Source organism: Bacillus rossius, chromosome 16 (assembly GCF_032445375.1).
Source record: "Bacillus rossius redtenbacheri isolate Brsri chromosome 16, Brsri_v3, whole genome shotgun sequence".
Classification (NCBI taxonomy): domain Eukaryota; kingdom Metazoa; phylum Arthropoda; class Insecta; order Phasmatodea; family Bacillidae; genus Bacillus; species Bacillus rossius.
The window spans coordinates 28,412,260-28,435,998 of record NC_086343.1 but is presented as its reverse complement, the minus strand read 5'-3'; the positions used below and the strand labels follow the sequence as shown (position 1 = coordinate 28,435,998).

The following is a 23,739-nucleotide window of genomic DNA, read 5'->3' as shown; positions in this document are numbered from 1 at the left end:
GTTCTGTTGCTTGTTCAAGCCTGGGGTTCTGATCTCTGTCCACACATTTTGATTCTGGAGCCCAGTTTTCCCGAAAACCCTCCAAACAAATCCTGGGATGGTTCCTTGCAATCGGGAAAAGTCAATTCCTCTTTCGATAGCACTGGTCTGTGTAGTTCTGTGTGACCATCTCTAATGACCTCGTAGTAGACAATTCATTAAGCCAAAATAAAACTTATTTACATAAGTACCTGGACACACATACAGTGCAGAGCTTCAGAAGAAATCACATGACTTGAAAACTGCTCAATATATTAAAGTGGTGTCTGTTCATGAAAAGTAATTAAGAGTGCGCTGAGGGTGGATGGGGGTTTTATTTCCGTATTTCATTATAAACTATTTTAGGAGAGTGAAAAGTGCTCAAACGTATGTTTACAGAATAATTTTTAGACATGAATGCTTGGTATAATTTATTGAAACAAGCCAAAGGCCTTACATTATATATTTATCCTTATTTCTCTGCCATGTAATACCATTTTCATAGTTGCCACGCTAGAAGCACCAATGAGTGTCGTTCCTATCATCCTGCCTCACTAACACAGATACACCCCTGACAAGGCAGGACCCTTTATAATTGGTTTTACAATTCTGTTCACTTTCAAACCACTTTGTTCCTTTGATTGAACTTGAAGTGGCTAACACAGATACACCCCTGACAAGGCAGGACCCTTTATAATTGGTTTTACAATTCTGTTCACTTTCAAACCACTTTGTTCCTTTGATTGAACTTGAAGTGCCTTCCATCTTACAGTGTATGGAGAAATACTGCCCCAGCTGAACTATGTGCTTGCCAGATATGTATTTACATGCAAATATACTATACGCCCATTACCACGCAGTACCTACTAATATGACTTTTAATTATCACTTTAGAAAAATCATTATTGTATTTTAAATATGAGTAATTACTTAAAATGATGTATCCAGACTCCTCTTGTACACATCCCAAGAAACAAATGGGGTCAGGGAAAACAATCAACACACACAGAATCTGTGAACAATGTATATAATTATTTGCCTACACATTAAATCAAACCAGCCATAACAGTTCTAAGACAGGTATTGAATCGAACTTAGAAGACCAGCTGTAGAGGAAAGGTCCGAGGTACAGCCAGAAGGTTGAAACTCTATCTTCCACGCTCCATCTGCCCGCGGTGGGATCACACCTTGTGCATGGAAGCGTAGATCTTGTCCCAGAAGGCCATCCTCCTAGCCGCCAGGTCCTCGCGCACCAGACGTGTCTCCGCGTCTATCGACAAGTGGGCGGGGCTGGCCTTGGTGGAGGGGAGCCAGGCCGGAGTCATCCCTTGTGTTGGGTTGCTGCGCGCAAAAATAATTCATATGACATTTCGCAGCTGTACTTAGTTACATGTATACTCTTGAACAGTGGACAAACACACATTCACTAACTTTATAAATGCTGAAAGTAAATACTTGTGAGACAATTATTGTAGACAAAATTAAATAATGTTGAGAATACTGACTATTCCAAACAGTCACGAAATTAAATTAAAAACAAAAATGATAATGGTTTCAATCAAGTCCTGTCATAAAAAGACCAATGATATAATGAAAGCTTTTGAAATGGGTTCATTCTGACTGCGTTATCTTACTTGGCAATGTTTATTATTTCTAGCAGATGAATTTATTATTGCAAGCCCACCTCGGTTCTTGGTTCTCGCTACAGTACCATTTCCCTCCTAACACGCTCCACTGGTTTGCAATCCCGCCTGCCAGCACTCATACTCCCTTTCCCTTCCCTTACTCTAAGCCTTTCTCCCTCATATGCTTCTTTCACCTCCTTTTTGACTCTTTCTCATCATCCAACTCCCTTCCGAATCTTCTTGGCGGTGATCCTCCTTCGCTCTGACTATAAAAGCGAGAGCTTGGAACTGCGAGATTGATTATCCAGTCGCGAGAAGAGAACGCCCGAATCTTCATGCTGGATCACTCAAAGGGCAACTTATCTGAGTTAAATTCACGAGGACAGTGCGTGAAGTTTCGTATACTTTGATCTTACAAGTAAAGAAGAGCACAAGACTTGGGTTTAATGTGTCAAGATCGGCTAGAATTAGTCCACACAACCGTAATCAATATGGAGGTCTATAGAGCATTAACTTAATTGCAATTAACTGTTGTTATAAATTAATCTATTCGATTTCATCCACGAACTAACGACGCCGATGTGGCAGAGGATGATAATGGAGTTGAAAAGAATGCCTAATATTGTTTTAGAGAACAGATGAAGGCTAGAAATCGATCCACGGACAAGATTAAAGGGATGAAAAGGTCAGGGGTAAGACTGGAAAAAAGTGAGGAAAAATCTGTAATGAATAGAAGAGGATATTCCAGGCGTACTGATAGGTGGAAAACTCGATCGATGACGATTGTAACCGATCCTTCGATATTTTAAACACTGTGATGTAAAACTCTCACCAGCAACTGTTAATATATGTTGCATTTAAATCTACTCACCCGTACTTCACAAAATTAGTCCACATTTTCACCATCCTCTGGGACACTTTTGCGTCTGTAGAACTTTCAGTTACACCTGATACCTTCTGGTAGATGTAGAACAAGTATCCTATGTCGTCTGCATGGGCAGCACCTGTTAAAATAATGTTTCAAAATTATTGGTGCCTTTCTAATAAACGTTTGTTAAACATCATGTAAACATGCTTTAATTAACCCAGAATCATTAATTTCATTCCAGCTGAACACAATACATTTTAATGTAAATAATACTCAAACCATTAATTTTAATTACAAGTATCCAATCTGTATAGTTTCAAAAACTTCCATTCATTTTCTTTTTGCTCACACAAGATGCAAAGAAAACTTACCTTTTATTGGTGATTTTCCTTTAGATGGGCTAAGTAGTCCATCATAAGAGAACTCGTACACATACAAGTGTGAGTTTCCGTGGGCTAGTCGCTGTTTAATTGACCTGTGGATTCCAGTCACAAACTTCTGGTCACTGTCCACCTGTAGAAAATAAATATTACCACAGATGAAATAGCTTACAAAATTGACTTTCAGTATTCATTTATTCGTCCAAATGTAACAGTGTTCTTCCTCTAACATTTCCTATGTAGGCCTTAAACATAGTGATATTCATTGGCTATTTAAAAAATATATATACTGTTCTTGGAAATGGAAACCAATTGACGCTATAGTGCATTCAATTTTGTTTTATACATTCAAAGGTAATTCAACATTTAATAGAGTGCTGTAGATAAATACCTTACCATGTATGAAAACATAGTGTTTCTTATAATATACAAACCTTTTGGTAAATAAGTGCTAATGCAAGTGTCTATGATATCATTCCTCCGTCACCATTCCCCAGAAATTGTATTGCATAGTTTATAAATACTTGCTAGAAAGTTGATTATGATTGTTTTTTACTATTTAATCAGCCCCCTTGGAATAAGATGAATTTGATGAGAAATTTACTCGTGTGTATCACTAATTATATATATGCAATTTTATTCTTCTGTGACAAGAGTTGTGCATTTCATAATTTATATTGCTTTGTCGATTCTAATTATTTCCATTTTTCTGTCTTAAATATTTTATAATTGATGTTTCAGTTATATTTTAAAAGGAAGAAACTTTGCGGATGAAGGAAAAGAAAGGCACTCTAAAGGTACGTTTACTGGAGGAGAGAGTTTGGCTACAGCTGGAGGTTGCAACGCACGTCGACAAGAGAGCTGATTTCGGCCGCGGACGGGGTCCCGGTGCCCAGGTAGAACTTCTTCATCTCGGTAGCGATCTCCTCGGACAGCTTGGAGTTCCTGGTCAGGTGCAGGTCGTCGGGGATGAAGCGCTGCATGTCCACATTCTTCCACAGCTCCGGCTTGCTGATGAACTCTGAAAGGACCACGCGCCCGTCCGTCAGCCTTGCTTGCTGGCGAAGTGGTGGAGGCGAACACTCCCCAGAATTTTGGCTTCGATGTGCAGTACAACCTTGAGCAACTGCCGCAAGGCTCTCGACCGGGATGCCAGCAAAACAAAACCACTCGTGATCTCAACCAATGAGTGATCGGGGAAGATCAGAGACCTAGCCAGCCCACTGTGTGCAAAGCCACTCGGGCTCGTGTGTGAACAGGGAAAGAATATAACAAACAGTTCATATCTGCATACCAATATCTTGGTTGTAAGTTAGGTGTGGGTAAACAATGATTTAGTTCCTTCACCATTGCTAGTTACTAGGCTGAGAAACTGCCATTAGCCAAAATTGATTCAGCAGGGGAAAAGGCGGTAAACCAACTCATGAATTGCTCACAAATGGAAAATTTTCTCCGCCAGTGCGACAGTCCATTCTTAATACTAATAACTACACAATATCATTAACTTCTAGTCTTTATTTCACCAAATTGTTTTGTTTTGGAAACTGGAGAATAACCAGAAATTCTCCAGAAAAATAACTTTAAACACACTAACTATAAAAATAAGTAACTTTTGGACCTCGAAACCTCTACAGGTAATTGAATGAAATAAAGTGGCACTTAGTTGCCGTATGGCAGTGTTAAAGCTTTGTCATGTGTAACCAGAAGTTAAATGTCTGCTCAGTCACTGCGTGTTCTGGTAGTGGGTTTGTGCGATGCTCACGCAACACGTATGGATCCTCCTTCTGCTCCTTGTTGTTGCAGCCGGTGATGTAGGGCACCTGCGTGTAGCGACCCTGCCTCAGCAGCATGATTGGCTCCTCCGGCAGGAACACCTCCGAGCCCTGCTGGTGCTGGTACTCCAGAGTCGGCGGGAACGGGTTGTATGGGTCCACGCTCTTCTCCTGCACCAGCACCATCACCATGCACTAGCTCAAAGGTCATTTGAACCTGTCACACTGATACCTGTCACACTGACACCTGTCACACTGTCACCTGTCACACTGTCACCTGTCACACTGACACCTAACACCGTTTCAACTCGGGCAACACCGAAAACTCATACAGCACTTTCAAGTGTGCCGCCAATTAGTATTTTTGGCACAATTCTAAATTTGAATTTTAAAAAAATAATTTTGCCAGTCATATTTGCTGCTAACACTTAAACTTTTCCGCCTCCTGTACACTCCCATTTAATCTTTGTCAGGCTAGATCCCCAATCTGTTCCTAGCACTAAATCTGATTTTTGCCGAACCAGTGCAAGTCAGACTGTGCGCTCATTTTAACACCGCTTTGGCACACGCCCGTCGTCTGTAATTCTCCTCTGAGCCGGGATCAAGATGGCTTATCTCGGCTTTCTCCCAGGGCACTGTTTTTCTAGGCGCTCTCCTGATGCAAGCAACCCAGAGGCACACCCACGAGTCGTTTTGCTCAAGCTACCGCCACGTCTCGGGCTTAATTTACCAGAGCAGCGCAGTTTCCACCTCACCCACCTCTCTCTAGCCTTCCAGGGAACCAGGCTCAGTTCAATGGCTGGCCATCAACCCTGGCTGAATCCCAGGGTGCCCATGGGTCTTCGAAAGTACCGCCTCTGCTCTCTTGTGATAGATTTGCGAATTATTTTCCCTTGGTGTTTGAACGCCTGCTAAAGGCCTGCCCCATAGCACCTCACGCGACAAAAAGTGACCCATAGTTAATTTCCTAACCACCAGAGCGCTGCACTAGTCTCCTCCATAAGCTCCATGCTTTAGCAGTCGCCTCGTGCGAGTCGATCTTTTCTTGTTTCGGACACCCCTCCGTAGGTCGCGCTGACATCGGCCAGTACCACCATTCCCTCGGAAATCTTCGGAACCTTTCGGTCCGGAAGCCGAATTCTCCCCCTTTCTTTTGATTGACTTCGCCTTTTTAATTACGAGGCGCTGCCGCCCCAAAAACACTCCGCGCCGCGACAGCAGACTGACAACTCCGAATCATCGGCGAGCAGCATACTGCAATACTTCATTCCGGTCGAATAGGCAAGGGATGTTCTCCCTATAACTCATTTTTAATATTTAATTAGTATGTCTGCGTGCCTAGTAGAGGTAGTTAAACATTCATAAATTTAATAATGATTTTAAATTCTGGAAACGTCCGTGACAACCACGCGTGTTCGTGAGCTTGGCACCCTGGCGGACTACTTGGCTGATGCTAGAAGTCACCTCCCTGTCTGGTGAGGTTTTGTCAATCTTTTTTCCCCGACCATCACCGTTTTTAGTGGGCATTTTCTGCCTATTTTACTAACTGTATGTGGACCAGTTCTGATCATGTTCGATTCGGCCTTGTTCGCAGAGAGGGTACAAGTGCCGGATGTGGACATGACTACACTACCCTCGCCTCCTTCCTCCGGGAAGCTGCACGACTAAGGTACCCCGGTACCATGTAACACGTCATCTTCGGCCAGCTAATGTCAAATCTCCTGTCCTCCAGATTTTTGTAATGTCTTCAGCGTGTCCAGCAGATAACTCCATTAAAGAGACTGGAACATCCAAAAATATTTATTGCGGAACTTTGATAACTCTGAATACTGGGGATTGTTTATGTTAACTGATTGTTTTTGATTACGTTCTAATTATGCCAAATGTAAACTTAATGGTAATCTGATTCCGGCTAGCCCATACGTTAAATGTTGTAATTTTAATATTTTTCTTAATATAATTTAATAAGTTTAATATATTTGTCAACCAACTCATTGAACGTTATAATTTTAATATTATTTGTCAATATGTATACGTAAATTAAGTTACCTTTTTAACTTGTTTGTGAAATCCATGTTTTCTTTATTGATGTTAAAGTAATTAATGGTTAAATAAATATAGAGGCACTTACATTCAGTCGAAGTCACACTTTTTTTTTTGTTTTACCTTTGAAACTAAAAGATCCACCAATCTCCCAAATTCATTCAAAAGGGTTCATTTACGTTACACAAGTGAACAAAAGATAGTAAGTGTAGCACAACGAAGTGTAAATAAAAAAAATTCACATGAGCTAGACTTTCAATACTCGCCAGTGATGCGTAAACATCTAGCTTCGGTAACGAGCAACATTTACGTGTTCTCATGTTGAAAATATATTTATAAAACGAAACTCTGACACGGATTTTAACGTAGAAGTCTTTAAAGATAATGTTGAACAAATTTAATATACGAAAATTGCGTTTTCAACTACATTTCTCGCCGCGAGTCAGAGGCAGAGCTCTTCTACAATAGTCCGAACCTGTGCGTGGTCCGTGTCCTTATCCGAATGTGAGTGACGTCACTTTGTCTCACCGAATCACACACAGTTACCGCACCCGCCGGAGCAGCTACATCGACTATGGAATCATTCAATTTACAGAGCGAAAAGTTAAAATAGTATATAATGAAACTGCTTTGATAAAAGCGAAAAAGACATGAAAAAATTACTAAACCCCGATTTTCGACAGTGAATTTGATTAAAACACTGCTCATCTTGTCGAAATTCACGAAACATTTAGTAATATAACGATTCCCTTGGTCTCTATAGACATTGGTTCGCGCCGCACATCACAGACGGCAGCACCGTGGTCGCTCATTTCCGTCGCACGCATGCGACTTCCGTTCCGTTCACGAAATTACTCCCACCAAATGCCGTGTGCCGAGAGTTAAAGTGTTCATACATCGAAAACATTTCAACATACCAGGTTTTGTGCTGACACAGACTTGAGGAATTTGACCAGGCTCGTGGCATCAGTGGTGGTGTGACCCAATCTCTTGCCGAGAGCAAACGCTCTGTCAGCCGTCGAGTTGAGGAAGGCCCATGGGTTGAGGGCGGACCCGCTGTCGGATATTGCCCGATGGAACAGTCCTGAAACGTCCATCACACACAGCTGCCAGTAGTGGGAGCTCTGATCTTAACTGACTACAGAGATCGCATGGGCACTGTGTCATCACCCTTTTTAACCAACGTTCTACTTTCTTTTCTTTTCTATATCGAAAGTTCAGCGAAACCGATTAAAATCAGTATTTATTTTTTTTGGAGCGGTGACCTTGGAGAATACATACACATGGAATGCCACAAACGGTGACGCTTCTTTGCGGGTCTGCATATCGGACAGATTTATTTTGTAAAATGACTTAGTATCGACCATTACCTCTCCAAAGTATTAATGAATGAGTTAACTAGGGCATAAGATCTCGTCAAAATCAGGGTAGGTATAGACAATGAGTAGGGGAATGTATTTCTCACTAAAATGTTACTGATCGCTCATTAGACTGCCATGAGGTACGCTCGCACTAGCGATTGTTTCCTTGTAATCGGCGGCCGTCTGCAAGAGAAGCCATTGCCCTGTTTGGCCGCATTTGTGTTGCTATTATTGGCGTGCTGGAAGTAGACGAATGTCTACTAATAATCCATGCCAACCATGAAATACGGACAATGATGCAAAGTTTTAACTCACAGCCGGGCGTACGCGGCCCTAAAAATGAGGGGTTATGGAGGTAATAATGAAGCATCAACAGAATGAGTGGTTGAAGGAGAAACCTGTGTGCCCGGAGGTAATCCATAAACTCATGGCAACAATCCCACCCCCCTCAAGTTGCCCATTCGTGAAAAACGCGAGGTGGATACAGATAGTTGGGAGGCGAGCTATGTCCACCAACACGGTCTCCACCTTACACTATGGAGCTATGTCCACCAACATGGTCTCCGCCTTATACTATGGAGCTATGTCAGGTGCATTATTGATGTCTAGGGTACGAAGTGATTACAAGCTTGTGCACATTTTATGGTGAATGAGGAATGGTTTGAGACAAAAAAATAACAAACAAGGTTTCCATGTGCGATATATATAAATATATTAACAAACATAAGAGCCGGTCAGGCACCGGCCAGGGGGCGAGGCACTAGTAGACCTGGTTGAATTTCCAGTTCATTTTTAACGAACGCTTATCCTGATAGGTCAAAAATTTCAAGTCTATTGCTAATATATTTAATTGTAAACCTTACAAGTAAGGCTGTACGCAAAGATTGCGTTTACAATTTTTGGCTATGATAACATTTACAATCTTTAATTTTGAAGTGAAAGTTCTGAGGGTGGGGGGCTCTGCAATTTACGAGCGTTACGAAAATTCCGATCGCATGAGGGGAATAGCTAGTTAAGTGGTAGGGGAACCGGTAGAGCAGGAGAGTGAGTCAGCGGCGACGCCACTCCAGCGTATGCGCTAGCGGTCGAGTTGGGAAGACGGCACGGGAGAGGTACGAATGATGCTACGTAATTATGGCAACGTTGCTTGTGTTTGTCTACTCTCCAGATTTCGTAAAAAAAAAAAAAAATTATTTTATTTTATTTAAAATATTTACAACTTCTCTATTCGCGTGGGAAAGAGTTATTAATATGTAAATTTAACTTTATAAGTATCATCCATTTTCATGTGAATAGTGTAATGAAAATTTACGTAATTAATATGTATCTATACCTAATAATCAAGAAGTGGACTTCACGCGCACACACTTTTTTTATGAGGGGTTTGAAAAGTTTTACAGAAGCTAATGGGAAAGGGCCTCTCAAAATTATTTTGTCCCTTTCGAGCCTTTCGTTGCCCTGGATTGCCCTGGCAGACATGATTCTCTCAACAGCATACATATATAATATGCAACAAATAACATCGCACACCCACCACTGAATGATGATTACAACTGTGCGCTGGTTCTGAGTACCAAGTTTGATTGACCAGTGAGCTTTTTGGTAAGATGAAGTTTGGCATATCTTTAAGATGATAAGTTTTTTTATACTTCCATTACGGCGTGCAAATTAGTATCCACGTACTCTTCCCGAATTAAATCAATATCGCCACTAGAATAATCTATGCAATTTCTTTATGATTACCTCATCCCATTACTTGATAAATTAACTGTGTCAATAAACATAATTCTCCGTACATTCTTTCATTATTTCTTTTCTGGCTATATCCAATCAAAGGTGGTCTTATTTGTACATTTTCCATTCCAACATCTCATAATACTTTTCTGCGATTTAACTTTAAATGTTTCCAAAGCCATCAAGCACTATAATGGAAACGAGTGCCCAAAAAATATGAAATGATAGAGAACAGTCCATTCAGAGTTATGCAGGCACTTTTAAAATCGATTATTAAGAATTTCCACTGCCCGCAGCTTCATAAAGTTCAGTTCAAACATAGGCCTAGTCAGTTTTGAAATTGCCACTGCACGCAACTTCATACAGTTCAGTTCAAACATAGGTCTAGTCAATTTTACTGCTACTCAAGTTGGCAGCAATCAAGGAAAGAAGTTATATATGAATTAACGATTGCTGGAAGCTACATCAAATTGGTTGGCTACTCAAATGCTTATATTTTATTTTATCAGTTTTGCAGTGATATTCATGTGTCCGACAGACTGGTGTTCTCACATGAACGACGCATGCATGCAAGGTACCGAGCAATATTGGGTTTTCCCATAGGTAAGGAGGACGTTGAGAGGTAAATTCGAAGCAGGGCCTGCTTAAGGCAGGCAGGCGGACCGGGCGCACCTCGCGACAAGGGAGAGAGCATCTGGAACTCGATGCTGGCGCCGCCGGCGCTCTGGCCGAAGATGGTGACCTGGGCCGGGTCGCCGCCGAACCGGGCGATGTTGGCGTGCACCCAGCGCAGCGCCAGGGACTGGTCCTTCAGGCCGTTGTTGCTCGACACCACCGTGCTGTCCACGCTCAGGAAGCCTTCGAGCAGAGAGCGTCACGCTCTGGTCAGGTCTGGTGCAGCTCCACGCCTGAGGCAGGGTCTGCATGGATGGACACTCCTAGGAGCCTGTTGCCCTGCCTGGTGGACAGACCAGCCTTGAAGAATGCACGAGGTGAGGTGAGGTGGAATGTGGAGCAGTGACAGAATGAACTTGTGGGGGAAATGGGAGCACCCTGACAAGACCAACAGGTCATGGCAACTTCCGTCGACAAGTGTGGGTCTGACCCTATATCGGGGATCGAACCCCGGTCGCATTGTTGGGAGGCGAGTGTCTGACCACTCGACCACCGTGCCTCCAGTTATAATAGTGAACTCGAAACATTCGTGGTGATATATTTCTTAGTCGTGGCTTATGCCAGCAAATATGAACATATGTTTGCAGATATAATCTGATGGCTCTAAATATATATATTTTTTTGCATTCGTAGCTTATCATACTATGTATTTGAGTTGTTATTTTTGAACTGTTGACGAACGTATCTTCGTCACCGTTGGCTCTTCGTCAGTTTCCGGACATCGTCGGTATCAGAGTCGTGATACTACCCCCCCCCCCCCCAAATCAACCCGCCTGTCCATCATACATTCTCCTGTATTCCCGTGAAAGCCCCACCCTTCTTTCTACAGGGATTATTTTCTTTTTGCGAAGGAGTTCTCCGCCTGGTGTGTGTTAGCACGCATCTTGTTCCACTTCAGGTCTCGGACGACCGTGCCAGGGGTCATCATGGCTGAGTCTCATGTTTGGAATTCGCGACTTGGTTGTATTAGCGGCACTCTAGACCAGTGTTATCTATTGCATGTTTCTTAAATTCTATTTTGCTGCAACGTTATAAATTATTTGTTTGTTTTCACATGTTCTATCAGTTTAGGATTAATTGGTTCTGGCAACCGTCATCGGCATCCAGCTGGTACGTATCGTCGTTTATTTTTCTTACGTCATTTAGCTGCTACATAACGTCTGTTGTATACACCTTTCTTGCTCGTTATCCAAGATTACGTGAAACATACTTCTATAATCATATTTGCTTTTACACTGTTGCGAAATGAACTGTCTTGAGTAATTTTTGTATTTTTAACTGTTTATGCGTTAACACACTATGCATTTCGAGGCAGGATGTTTTTCACTCCCTCGTGCATGTAAAATACAGGATACTGTGCACACTTATACACATCTAGGTAAACACGTTCTTTGTAAATTTGTTTGTACTACTTGTGGATTATATCGCCCATAGTATCTGTTTTTTTTTTAATTTTAATACTTTTGAATAAAAGTATCTGTTATTAATTTAATTTCTCTCCATCTGGAACTTTAAAGACTAGGGTACCAGTGTCTCTTTACTCCTTCTCCTACCTCAAATGAACTCTGGTATATCAATACTTGAACATATTTATCTCTGTCGCAGGCTCTCCAGACCGAGATGCGTCATTGAACACTTCAGAACTTAAAAATTGTTTTGTCTTATCTCAGTGTTTCACTGAAGTCAGTCATTGTGAAGGTAGTTATAAAAGAAACACACACAAACACTAGGAATGAAACAATGTAATCTTTTATTATCGGTGTCGGCCGATATTCCTAATTTTATGTATTTCCAATAAAATCTTTTCCAACCGACATTTAAAAGAACCGATTTTCACGGGAAAAAATACATCAATTAGCCCATTCAGGTGTCACCCATATTATATATTTACCTGTTTATAACTCTGGAAATGTTCCATACTCCTTTTTTTTTTTTTTGGAGTTTAATGATTTACTCTTAATATTGTGTCCGTTGGTTAGTCAAAGGCATAATGTGTATTGTGCTACGCACACATTTTGTGTGGTAAAGGCTTTTTTATTGTCATTTACCAAAAATTGTTATAAAAAATAATTGTGTTATCTGTTATGATTAACTTATTATTTAAACCATCGAATTTCTGGAGACTTGCATAGTGATTATTTACAAAAAGTATTGCATCAGTTTTGTATCGGTAATCGGATCGGTATCGGTTTTTCATCCATATCACCCATCATTAAAAAAAAAACACTACAGCACAGTATTTTTTTTTAACATGTAGAGTACCTGGTCTGTTTCTCCTCGCTAGACCGGACTTGCTAACATTAACTTGTAAATATTTAAGTTTTCTCTTTGTAGCGACAGTAGTGTATTTTTTAATTATGAATATGATGTCCTTTTACTAATATGTGCCGTCACCCGACCTCTGTGAATGCCCGGGGGTACCTGACGGGCGCTACGGGCGTCGCGATGCTGTTGTTGTCCGGAGGGGCGCCAGGCTAGCGGACTGCTAGGCAGTTGATGTCAGGTCGTGGGTACTCTGCCCCCGCGTGCCCCGCCAGGTACACGGCTTGAAATCTAACCTGAATGGTTTTCCCTTGGCTCTGAAGGCCGCTCGGCCGTGTGGAGGACGGAAGACTACGGAAATGATTATAACACAAGTTGGTGGGAATTAAGTTTAATTTAAGAGCTTCACCGGGGGTCCGCGTCGGTACACGGTACGCTCTACACGTTCGCTCCACGGTTCAGTCCCGCTACAAAAACTCTCACCAACACTAGGCAATGTCTAGCGGTTACACAGTTACACTTACAAAACGATCAAAAACAAAAAAACACAACACTACGCGACACTGAGGTGATTACCGCGGCAGTCTCGCGGGACGTGGGCCAATGTTCGCTGGAGACGGCCAGCGCCGAAAGTTAACGGGTGCAGGGAGGGGGCTCGATGAGCGGGCTCCTAAGTTCGGAATAACACTTACGTGATAGTGCAGCCGGCAGGCATATGCACGGCGTCCTTAAATAAAAAGCTCTCGCTGGAGTCGGCCAGTACCGTAAGTTTCGTGATCCGATATGCAGCGCGGTATCACAATGAAGACGGTCGGGATAGGCCTGGTTCCACAAAATACGCGCCGAGTCGACGTGGGCAGCGGTGAATTAATAAAAGGATTTAGTTATGAAGGTATAGTGCAGAATAAAAAATAATCAGTGAAACTAACTTGAATACTGTCCACGGACACACGTCTGTTCCCAGCGCGGAGTGCACGCACAAAGTCTCTACGACGCACTTGCTCACTGCTTGTGATTAATTAATTTTGTCTTAATGCCTCGTTTGGGAATTGTTTTCTGTAGTCGAGCCCCCGGGGTTTTGTGTCCTGATGTTTAATTAAGTTAATTGAGGTCACGCCAGGGGCGATCGCTTGACTCATTTCGGCTGGGCTAGGGGTGCGCTCCGAAATCGGGATCCGGTACTGGCGGTGCGGAGCACGGGCTTAAAGGCCATGGTCGGTACAAAGTCATATGTTAAACAGGTAGTTCTAAAAGTATCCAACGGTACATGGTTTTTTTTGTAAAATCCATTTTGACAGCATTGTGGGATATTTAGTAGAAAAAGGAGGAAATATATGAATATATGATGTTTCGACTTATTTCATTGTGTTAAGTCTAATAGTTGTGCTAGATGCAAATTGAATACTACTAAAATTTTCTCTGTTTACATTGTAACTGGGTGCTGTGGTCTGTTGTAAATCTTCAGTGAATCACTAATACCTTTGAATATATATACTGTATAGAAGTCGCCAGCCCAGGTTAAAATTTCTAATACGGTTTGAGGTTGTTGGTTAATTCACTGCCGCAATCGCCACCATCTCTAGGGCAAAAACTTGTGGTGGTCCCTAGCGGACAAGTGTCGAACTCTTCAAACACCCCTTCCCCCTCCCGTTGAACGACCTTGAGCTGCAGTGAATGATTGGTGGGGGGTGCGGCGTAATGACAGCGGGCGACAGTGCTGCGCTCTAACGTGTAAATAACAACCTAAGACGATACAGGGCGTTTTGGCAGCGCCCTGCAGCGGTGAAGTTCCCAAGCTGCTCATCATACGCTCCTGAAAAACGTAGAGTAAATCCTATCCACTCACGACTTCTATACAGTATATATATTCAAAGCACGTACCGAGGACGCTGAGCCGGTAGTTGAGACTCACGAACACGATGCCCTCTTGCAGCATGCGGTCGGGCGAGGTGTTGCCCGAGCCGTGGGTGAAGCCTCCGCCGTGGATGTTCACCATCACCGGCTTCAGGGTGACCCCGTGACCCGGCAGCTGCGTCACATGAGAGTCCGTGGTGCACGTCGCTCTACAAGAACTAGAGTTCAATAATACAGTTCACAAGTAGGTCCCTGTAAGCAGGGGGGAGATACACCCACCCCGTAGAATTTCTAACAAATCTTTAAAAAAAAAATATATTATTTCCACCAACAAATGGAAAGAATTAGAAAGCAATATGAATGTCCTCTGTCTGTAAGATAACACTCGCACATGTGAAATGAAACAACGTTAAATGATTTTTTGGAAAACTGAAGATCTATCACCGTTAATAATATCCATGGACTTTATCTGAACTATTTGAGCCCTCTGTTCCCTTGTTGGTGTGCTCTTGCACCCCCTGTGTCTGTGGGGTTAGGTGGGAAACACCTTCCCCCGTAATTGCTATAGTTGGGGTGCCCTTCAGTGGGACCACCCCCATTCGAGGCTTCTTATTTTTATCTGTAACATTGCTTTGGGCAACATGCCAGGGTAGTTGGCCCATGACATGCACGCAATCCTGCCGGAATGTACCTCCCCCTTACACTCAACCAGATGGTAAGTCTTAGGGCGGGTGGCAACACACCTGTAGAACTAGATGCGCAAGGGGGTTGGCTAGGCTGGGTTTCCAGCGACGGAGGAGGAAACCTCCTTATCCCAACCTGATACCCAGCCTTTTTCTGGGTCAGTAGGGCGCCCATTCCTACTGACCACAGGGACCTAGTCCCCAGCCTTCCGGCGTTGCCCCCGTTAGATAACCAGCGGTACCACGAGGAGGTGGGGGTCGCCTTGTCCCCGAGAGGCTATGTAAGACGCATCATGGAACCTTTCCGCAACTATGTATGGATGCTAGTCTCGGATACTAGGACATCTGCCCCGACACCTCAAGCGACTGCCTTCCGTCTCAGATACGGTGTCTCGAGGTACTGTGTTGTGTAATGCTGTACACGTGTGGGACACTCCTCGCTGTTACCGCGGCTCACCTGCGGCGTGAACACGCTCACGAAGAGGCAGTCCTCAGCGCCGGTCCCCGGGTTCTCCTGCTGGACGCACGTGGAGCCGAACTGGAGGGCGTCCCTCACCCCGCTCCACGCCGGGTGGGCCACCGGCGCCTGCACGCCGTCAAACACACACACGCGTCACTCGCTCTGGAGACGTCCTTCCCGAGATGACACACTCCATCCTCAGCGTTGATCTCACCCAGGTAACTCGTTTCAAACTGGATGTGCATTTACAACTAGAAAAAAGGGGAAGCCTTCTTTTCACAGACGAGATAGCCAAACGCCCGATCGTGCATCTTCGGGGTCTTTTTTTTTGTTCATTGTAAATAAATATACAACTCATGATAACTAATGGTCAATTTGGTTAGGTTAGCTACATTATAAATACTTTAAAAACATTGTGGACGGTTGATTTGGTTAGGATAGCTACATTAAAGATACTGTGAAATCATGTAAAATGTTTCCCCCAAATAAATACACCTGTTGTGGTACGGGAAAAAAAAGCGAGCATGAACTTCGGGGAACTTCGGGTGTGGCTCTCTCGTCTGTGAAATGAAGGCTTCCCAGAAAAAAGTGCCTGTGATCGAGTTTTAACAGGAACGTGGGTACGCATGTTTCACACTCCCGTCATTTCACACCCTCGTCTTTTCCCTCCTTACCTTCCCAGCCTTGGCTGGATTTGTGTGCCTTGTTTAAAATTGTGCTCTTGTCAAACTTGCTTCTCAAACTCCTAGCCACGGCACTCGTGTTTTTTTATAAAATAAATAACAATGCAGCACCTGTGGCACGACTAAGTAGCAAATGTTAACAACCATCAGTGATGTCTTCCAACATGGCGGACAACACACTCACTAGCGACACCTAGCAGAGTGATGTTGGGAAGAGGCGAGAGGGAGTTGGTGTACGGGGAAGTAGGAGAGGAAAATAAAAAAATAAATAAAAGGTGATTATAAAGGAGTTATGAGAGGGGAAATAATGCAAAATTATTAGTGGTGGTGGGGGAGAGTGTACTCATTTTCTACAACCAATTACAACAGACAATTGAATAAAAAAATTGAGTGGGTGGGAGAAAGGGGGAAAAGTCTCTTATGTTGGGGAGGGGGAGAAAGGATTGAGCCACTGGGGGGGGGGGGGGAGGAAAAATCTGGGGTGGGAATTATGGGGAGAGGAGGAAATGGGGTTGAGCCACTGGTGGAAGAGTGAAATGATAAAGAGGTGAGGAAAAGGGAGAAGGACATAATTTTCATATACTTTGTGGTCCAGGCCCAGCTCTCTCTCTCTCTCTCTCTCTCTCTCTCTCTCTCTCTCTCTATTAAATCAAGGCAATTATAAAGACTGCATTATTTTTTACATACTAAAACTCAGACATATTTTATATAGCAAAAAAAATTTCTAAAAAAATTTTTAATTATATAAATTCAGTTATTTACATTATTATAAATGTTTGCAAGTTACAGGCCAGTAGCAAAGCACTGTTGTTATATTAAATATTTAATACTAAAAAAATATTGGTGAAGATAATTTGTCTAAAAAATTACTAAAATTACCAAGTATTTATTATAACATCTGCAAACATGTGTTATTGATATTTTATGGATTTTCCATAACTCGTTATGACTACATTCTGGATTGAAGTAAATATGCTGAGGTTTAGTTGTGTTTAAGTAATAATTACAGAACTTGAATGATAATATTTTTTTTTGGCAGCTTTTGCAAGACGGCTGCAAGGAACTCTCCTACTTGCATACCTTGAAACGCAGATCCCCCACCGGTGGCTTGGCGTAGGGGATTCCTTTGAAAATGTAGTACTGCCCTCCATTCGGAACATTAGAGTTGACGAGCTGTCCTCTCACAGATCCATACGTGGTATTTACAACGGCGTACACATTCCCTGAAAAAACCTGCACACCAAAAATAAGTGTCACATTTTTTTCCCTACGTACCGCTCCTTTGTGGGACACACACTTGTAACAGGGATTGGCTTGTCAATAGACGTTCCCAGTGATCACAACACAACCCAGCACCATGACGAGTGGTTGGTGAACTCGTCCAGTGTAGCCTGCATCTAGTGTAAGAGAGCCCGTGCCCCTGTAGGTCGATACACTTAACGTGCAGCAAGGAAGGCAGCTATGATGTCAGCTCTTGTCCACCAGAACTGTTGATACTTAAAGCGAGACTTATATAGTCAGCCCTTCGTCCAGGGAGCCATAACTGCGTCTACATGTGTTCGCCCTGACACCACTCAAGCGAGTGGCGAATACCGCTGCGGCCCCTGTCGCGCCAGAAGATGGTCTCACGAGTAGACGTGTAACGTGAGGAGAGAATCCTAGTGAGAAGGGAAGCCTAAGATGTACATCTAGTTCTGTCCCTGCCCGAACACGCCCGAATATTCACCTTCAGCCAACCTCGGGTTTATTTATATAGATTTATATTTCTCTGCTTATTTTAATGTAGCTATACTAACCTAACTAACCATCCATAGTGTTTTAAAGTGTTTTAATGTAGCTAACCTAACCGACCACTTTTAATATTTGAATTCATTTTTCCTGCGCAAAAATAAAACAAATCCCGAGGTTGGCCGAAGGTGAATATTCGGGCGTGTTCGGGCAGGGACAGAACTTGATGGACATCTTAGGCTTCTCTAGTGGGAACCGGGCGAGCTCTGGAAGATAGGAGTGCCGACCGGGAACCATCGACGAATGAGCGGCGAGTAGCGCGGGGAACAACACATAACTTCGAAACACACAACTTAAAACAGTCATAACTTAAAAACCTCGAAAAAAAATCCACGTAACTTAGAACTGTGAACGATCATAACTTAAAAACACACAACTTAGAACAGGCATAACTTATAAGGTTCTATCTTATATATTCTGGACGGACAGCAGAACATGGGAGGTGAGCTGATGTGCACAACATGGTTTCTAAAGTAAGGCGAAGGGTGGCGTGTCACAAGGCACCTATGGACAGAGGAAGGTAGATAAGCATGCACGTCAGTAGGGAGAGATAGCCGCTAACGAGAAAATATCTCAAGTATAATAAACTATATACGCTAATCACAAAAGCTGAAACCTATTCATCTACAGATTGATTACTGTATATCCAGATACAAAATTATCTTAACAATATGTGTTCTTAGGGTTATAGTAGGTCATAGAGCAGCACTAATGAATAATATTTTGGTCGCCCTTGATCTATACAAACTCTCACTATTCTAAGTGAATGACGTATTAAGTAAGTATACTCTATTGAAAGAATAAAGGGTCAGGCAACTGTGAAATTCTCTGAAGATTTTTATCGTCGCGTTTGTTAAATTTGTGAGTGTTTATTTGTAGCATAGATCACGTTTATATTTTATTATTTTCTTTAATGTAGTCGTGTGTGACGGTTAACAATTCAGTTTCGATTTAAGTTCATAATAAATTAATTTCCATTTTAACACTTTCTCTATGCTATGTAAAATAATAAAAGAGCTTGTCCCAGTGTATGTCCGGCCGTCTGTATAATGAGCAGTGCGAGTGAGTTACGCCTTTAGACTTCTGTAAAGAAGCAAGAGTACGTCTGCTAGTTCAGTATACAACGTGAACGTAATTTGTTCGAATTTTGATAAGACTATTGACATTTCTCAAGCTAAATTAGCCAAACAATATTCGAAATTGAGTTCCACGTTGACTTAAAACGTTATAGAAATATTTTTCTTATTATTTTTTTTCTGAAAGCGATTTTATACCCTTAAAATTTCCACAGTTAAACATTTTTCCAAAATATTAGGGCCACTACTTCCCACTCCGACTGTTAACAGGCCTACAAAAAGAGGACATGTCCGGGTGAAACAGGATGTCTTCTAAACCTCAACATTCACGTCAACAAGTGATAATTTTATTTGAACAAAAAAGGCCGACCAATCCGTTAGTTTTTTTGACGTGACAACGTCTAATAAATCGATGAACGCCGGCTGCACTCACGAAAAAGTGTCCCGTTACGCTCATTGTACGCTTGCGCCGCACCGACAGAAGTGAAAATTTAAACTTTATTATAAATGTGTAATATGAAATAATTTCTACGTCAAATGTACGTAAGAAAATGAATCTGATTACTAGTATAATTTCAAGTATTTATTCTCTTATTATTAAAATGAAAATGATTCCATTTTATTCATAAAAGTATGCAATCATTTCATCAATGTTTTGTTATTACGTTGTTACGTTAAACTATCGTCCGTAAACCGACTTTACAGACAACCAATTTTTGTTCTTGTATGTGATTCTCTACTAGAACAAGCTGTTGTCACCTGGTGCACGTCTTCCGAGCACGCCCCACTCAGGAGTGTGACGAACAGCAACGCAGAGACCAGCAGCATCGTTGGAAGACTGGCGACCGCAGAACAAATCTGTTACGCCTCAAACTTTTATAGTGATAAAATCACAATGCTATCTCTATTTATTCTGTTAAAATGAGAATTAACAGATAAATGTATCACCTTGAAACCTGATTGATAATATCGAGTTAAATTAGTGATACACTTGAACTCACATTCTTTTTAAAGTACTCAGTACTACTTGTTGAACTTTAAAACGATGATTAAAAACTATCAGAGTATAAAAATGAAACTTGTTTGTGTGGTTTTTATTGTTTCCTTTGAAAACGAAATTATCATTGTGGCAAAATTTATTGACTACCCTGATGTGATCTTATTGATATCTTTTCATGTTACATTATTCTGTTGCTTCCCGAGAGGAGAAACAAGGGATTGAGCAAAGCGCGAACAAAAAAATATATATATATGTGTGTGTGTTGTGAGAATCGCGCATTTTATTAACAGCAAATAAATATTCAACAGTTCCAAACATGTTAAACTCTAGCACTCATATGGTCTTGTAAACATGGTCATACTTTCTTGAATAATTCAAGCTCGCCTACAGATGGGGCTGCCAAAAAAAAATAAGTATTGTTACGAACGTTAGCAAGGCCGCGTCACGCGCAGGTGCACGCCGTAACATGAGATGTGCCGTGCGCACCTGGGTCGCCGCTTTATCTCCCTCCAGCCCTCCGCTCCCCCCGCGCGGCGCCCTGCCTTTGACACGTAACTGACACCGGACAGCTGGGAGTTGCGCGAGCCGCCGACACGTGTTTTCGAGAGATTTCTGCCGTCGGGACGGCTTGCGATGACGCGACTGGCCCCGGCCGCTCTCGTGAGTTCTGGAATTGCGCTGGGGCCTATATATATGCCCGAGGACGCCAGTCGGAGAGTAGAGACAGTTCGGAGTGTTCAGTCGGGAGTTCTCCCGCGGCGGAGTTTCCGGGCGATAGTGCCGCGGGTGCGGCAGAGTGGCGAAGTCCTTGGACGAAGGTTCCAGGGCAGGGAGTGAGTGAGCTCAGTGGAGTCGGGAGTTTTCCCGCGGCGGAGTTTCCGGGCGATAGAGTCGCGGGCGCGGCGGAGTCCCGAGCGGATCCTCGGCGAAGGAAAGTGTCGGCGGTGGTGGAGTGTGGCACCGGTGTCCCGCGGTGGAGACCCACGAGGGGTGCTGCGGCGAGAGTTGCGCCAGAGGTGCGGCCCAGCGAGGTGTGTCGAACGAGTGACTGGGGAATAGATCTTTCTTTAAGTGTAATTAATTATTTGCCATTTTAGAAGATTTTTGTAAGTGACATAAGTAGTGGCAATAAATAAAACTGTGTAGTGTAATAAAATCTTTAATTGGGCTATCCTTTACGAACCCGCAGGAAAATCTTAACTTTATGAATTCCAAAGATCAACCTTAACATAGCACAAACAAGTCGATTGAAAATCATTATTTTCTTATGTGAATTAAATAGGTATAAGTAATGTTTAAATATTTATTTTATGTCAGCTAAATTTACAATACATAAGCAACACCGAACTCACTTGAACATTATAAAAGAGCAAAGCAGAGCGAGTAATACAATAAAATGAATTTTTCGGCGAAAAAAAATATTAATAAAACTTAAACAGATATTCAAACCAAAAATTATTATCGATATTACGATTGCCTGAAATATTTATACTGTGTATAATACACCTGGAGGGTGAACATGGTTTCAAATGCTAACATCATCAACGCACAACCAATTCCAAATAAACCCTTCGTGTCTGCGAGTCAGAGCCAGCCGAACACTCGCCTTGAAGTGTCTGCAGGCCGTCCTGTCCCGGGCTCGCTCCACTACTAGTCTCCCCGTAGCAGCTCGCCCGCCGAGTAGCTCTCTCCTGCCCCAACAGCGCTCGAGCCGGACTTCCTTGGCGTGCTCCGAGTTCCCGCGACGACAGAGACTCCGCGATGCGAAGGACAGGCCACAGCCCTCTTCATCAACTGCAAGCACATCCGCCCCCCGTCACTCTGTCTCAGTCCAGTTCCTTTGAACAAGTGTTCTGTCGTACACCCATCACATTCTTACTCAAACACCGGCGAAACACAATAGCTGCTCGAAAGTCTGAAGTCAATTGTAGGGGGAAAAAAAAATTGGTTGTCTGAAAAGTCGGTTTACGGACGATAGTTTAACGTGACGTCATAACAAAACATTTATGAAATGATTACATACTTTTATGAATAAAATTGAATAATTTTTATTGAATTATTACTATTTTGTATTGATACAAAGAAGGAGTGAAATGAAATCTACAATTTAATTGATAAATTTACTTTTATTTGCACTCATTAATTCAAATATGTTTATTACTTTAACGAAGAGATTATTTGAACTATAACTTTTATACATGTTTCCTATTGAACTTCTTCCAATCTGTGTTATTCTGTTAAGTATAGGACGATGATAGGAAAAGTAGGAAACGAATGGGAGTGTTTCAAGTTTAATGTGCCTCGAAAAAGTCAAATCGATGGTTCCAATCGATTGGAAGAGAGATAGATGCGGCGCAAGCTTACAATGAGCCTGACGGGACACAGCGTAACGGGACAATGTGCGTAACGGGACACTTTTTCGTGAGTGCAGCCGGCGTTCATCGATTTATTATACGTCACGTCAAAAATTGTCAGTCTGTTGTACATTAACACAGCCATATCAAGCCTGTCTCAAACCAACCACCTCTGATTGTTTCTCGTCACGCACTCACGCACATAAGCCTTCGGCATTGCCCTCATGCTTTCTGCTCGCCCAGCGAGTAAAATACGACACCACGGGCGAACAATTTACGGTTTTACGACCTCTGGTGCTACTGGCAACCTCTCACCGGTCTCAAAACTGCTGAGCGACATTTCACAAAAAAAGAAAACACGCGCAACGAGTCCCCAACTCGCTGCGCGAGTTGACACTTCAAGTTGCTGACGATCACCTCCTTGACTGTCGCTGTCCACAGCACAACACTCCGGGGTCCCTCTTTGACGACTGGATTAATTAAATTAAAAGTTACTCTTACCAGTCACAGAGACTAAGGCCAACCTCTGTAGCGTAGTCGGATGCGAGGGGTCCTGGGTTCGAGTCCCGGGTAAGGCATGGGAGTTAATCTAAGTACGGCAATTTTATCGATGATATGGTAATAACAGGCTTCAAATAAGAAATAAATGACCCTATGGCCGTGGGCGCACAGCTGTAGGCCACACAGCATAGCATAAAAAAAGAAACACAGACTAAGTCCAATTCCGAACGAACCAGAAGGTGCGAGTTCCTCCTACTTCCACGGTGATTGAAGGAGGGGAGGTAAAACACGTGATCAGTCACGTGATCACCCCCACCCCTCCACTGCCACAGCCGAGGCGCGTAAACAAACAGTCTCGTCCAAGGAAAAAAACTTCCGTTGTGGGCAGAGAATAGCAACCACAACATGTGAGGCATTATCTACCGTAAGATGTATCATTTCATATAATTCGACTTAGTAATGAATTATTTTTCGTTTCAATTCCGTCTGATTAAAATATTGTAAGTGCTTCAGACACCAGCAATAAACAGACTGTTTGTTTACTTTTTAAATCACGGTAATATTTAGCGATGTTTTGTTTCGAAACTATTTTTATGTGAATT

General features: G+C 42.6%; 1 protein-coding gene across 1 annotated transcript; it reads right to left on the bottom strand.

Moving 5' to 3' along the window:
* Nucleotides 1-1,029: 1,029 nt before the first annotated feature.
* On the bottom strand, nt 1,030-20,192 carry LOC134540364 (juvenile hormone esterase-like). Its single transcript, XM_063383046.1, has 11 exons — nt 20,042-20,192; nt 17,499-17,651; nt 15,733-15,861; nt 14,620-14,767; nt 10,474-10,659; nt 7,624-7,790; nt 4,654-4,834; nt 3,740-3,912; nt 2,883-3,024; nt 2,515-2,647; nt 1,030-1,359 (listed from the first exon to the last, which is right to left on the bottom strand). The coding sequence occupies exons 1-11, from the start codon at nt 20,108-20,110 to the stop codon at nt 1,200-1,202; spliced, it is 1,641 nt and encodes a 546-aa protein (XP_063239116.1). The 5' UTR covers nt 20,111-20,192; the 3' UTR covers nt 1,030-1,199.
* Between the last annotated feature and the right edge of the window lie 3,547 nt (nt 20,193-23,739).

What these genes read in the sequence shown, in the direction of transcription:
- LOC134540364 (XM_063383046.1), bottom strand. Translation starts at nt 20,110, where the DNA reads ATGCTGCTGGTCTCTGCGTTGCTGTTCGTCACACTCCTGAGTGGGGCG. An exon ending in TGGGGGATCTGCGTTTCAAG is followed by an intron (nt 15,862 to 17,498) that starts GTATGCAAGTAG and finishes GACGGCGTGCAG; the next exon opens with GCGCCGGTGGCCCACCCGGC. An exon ending in GGAGGATCCATACGTGTTGC is followed by an intron (nt 3,913 to 4,653) that starts GTGAGCATCGCA and finishes TGGTCCTTTCAG; the next exon opens with AGTTCATCAGCAAGCCGGAG.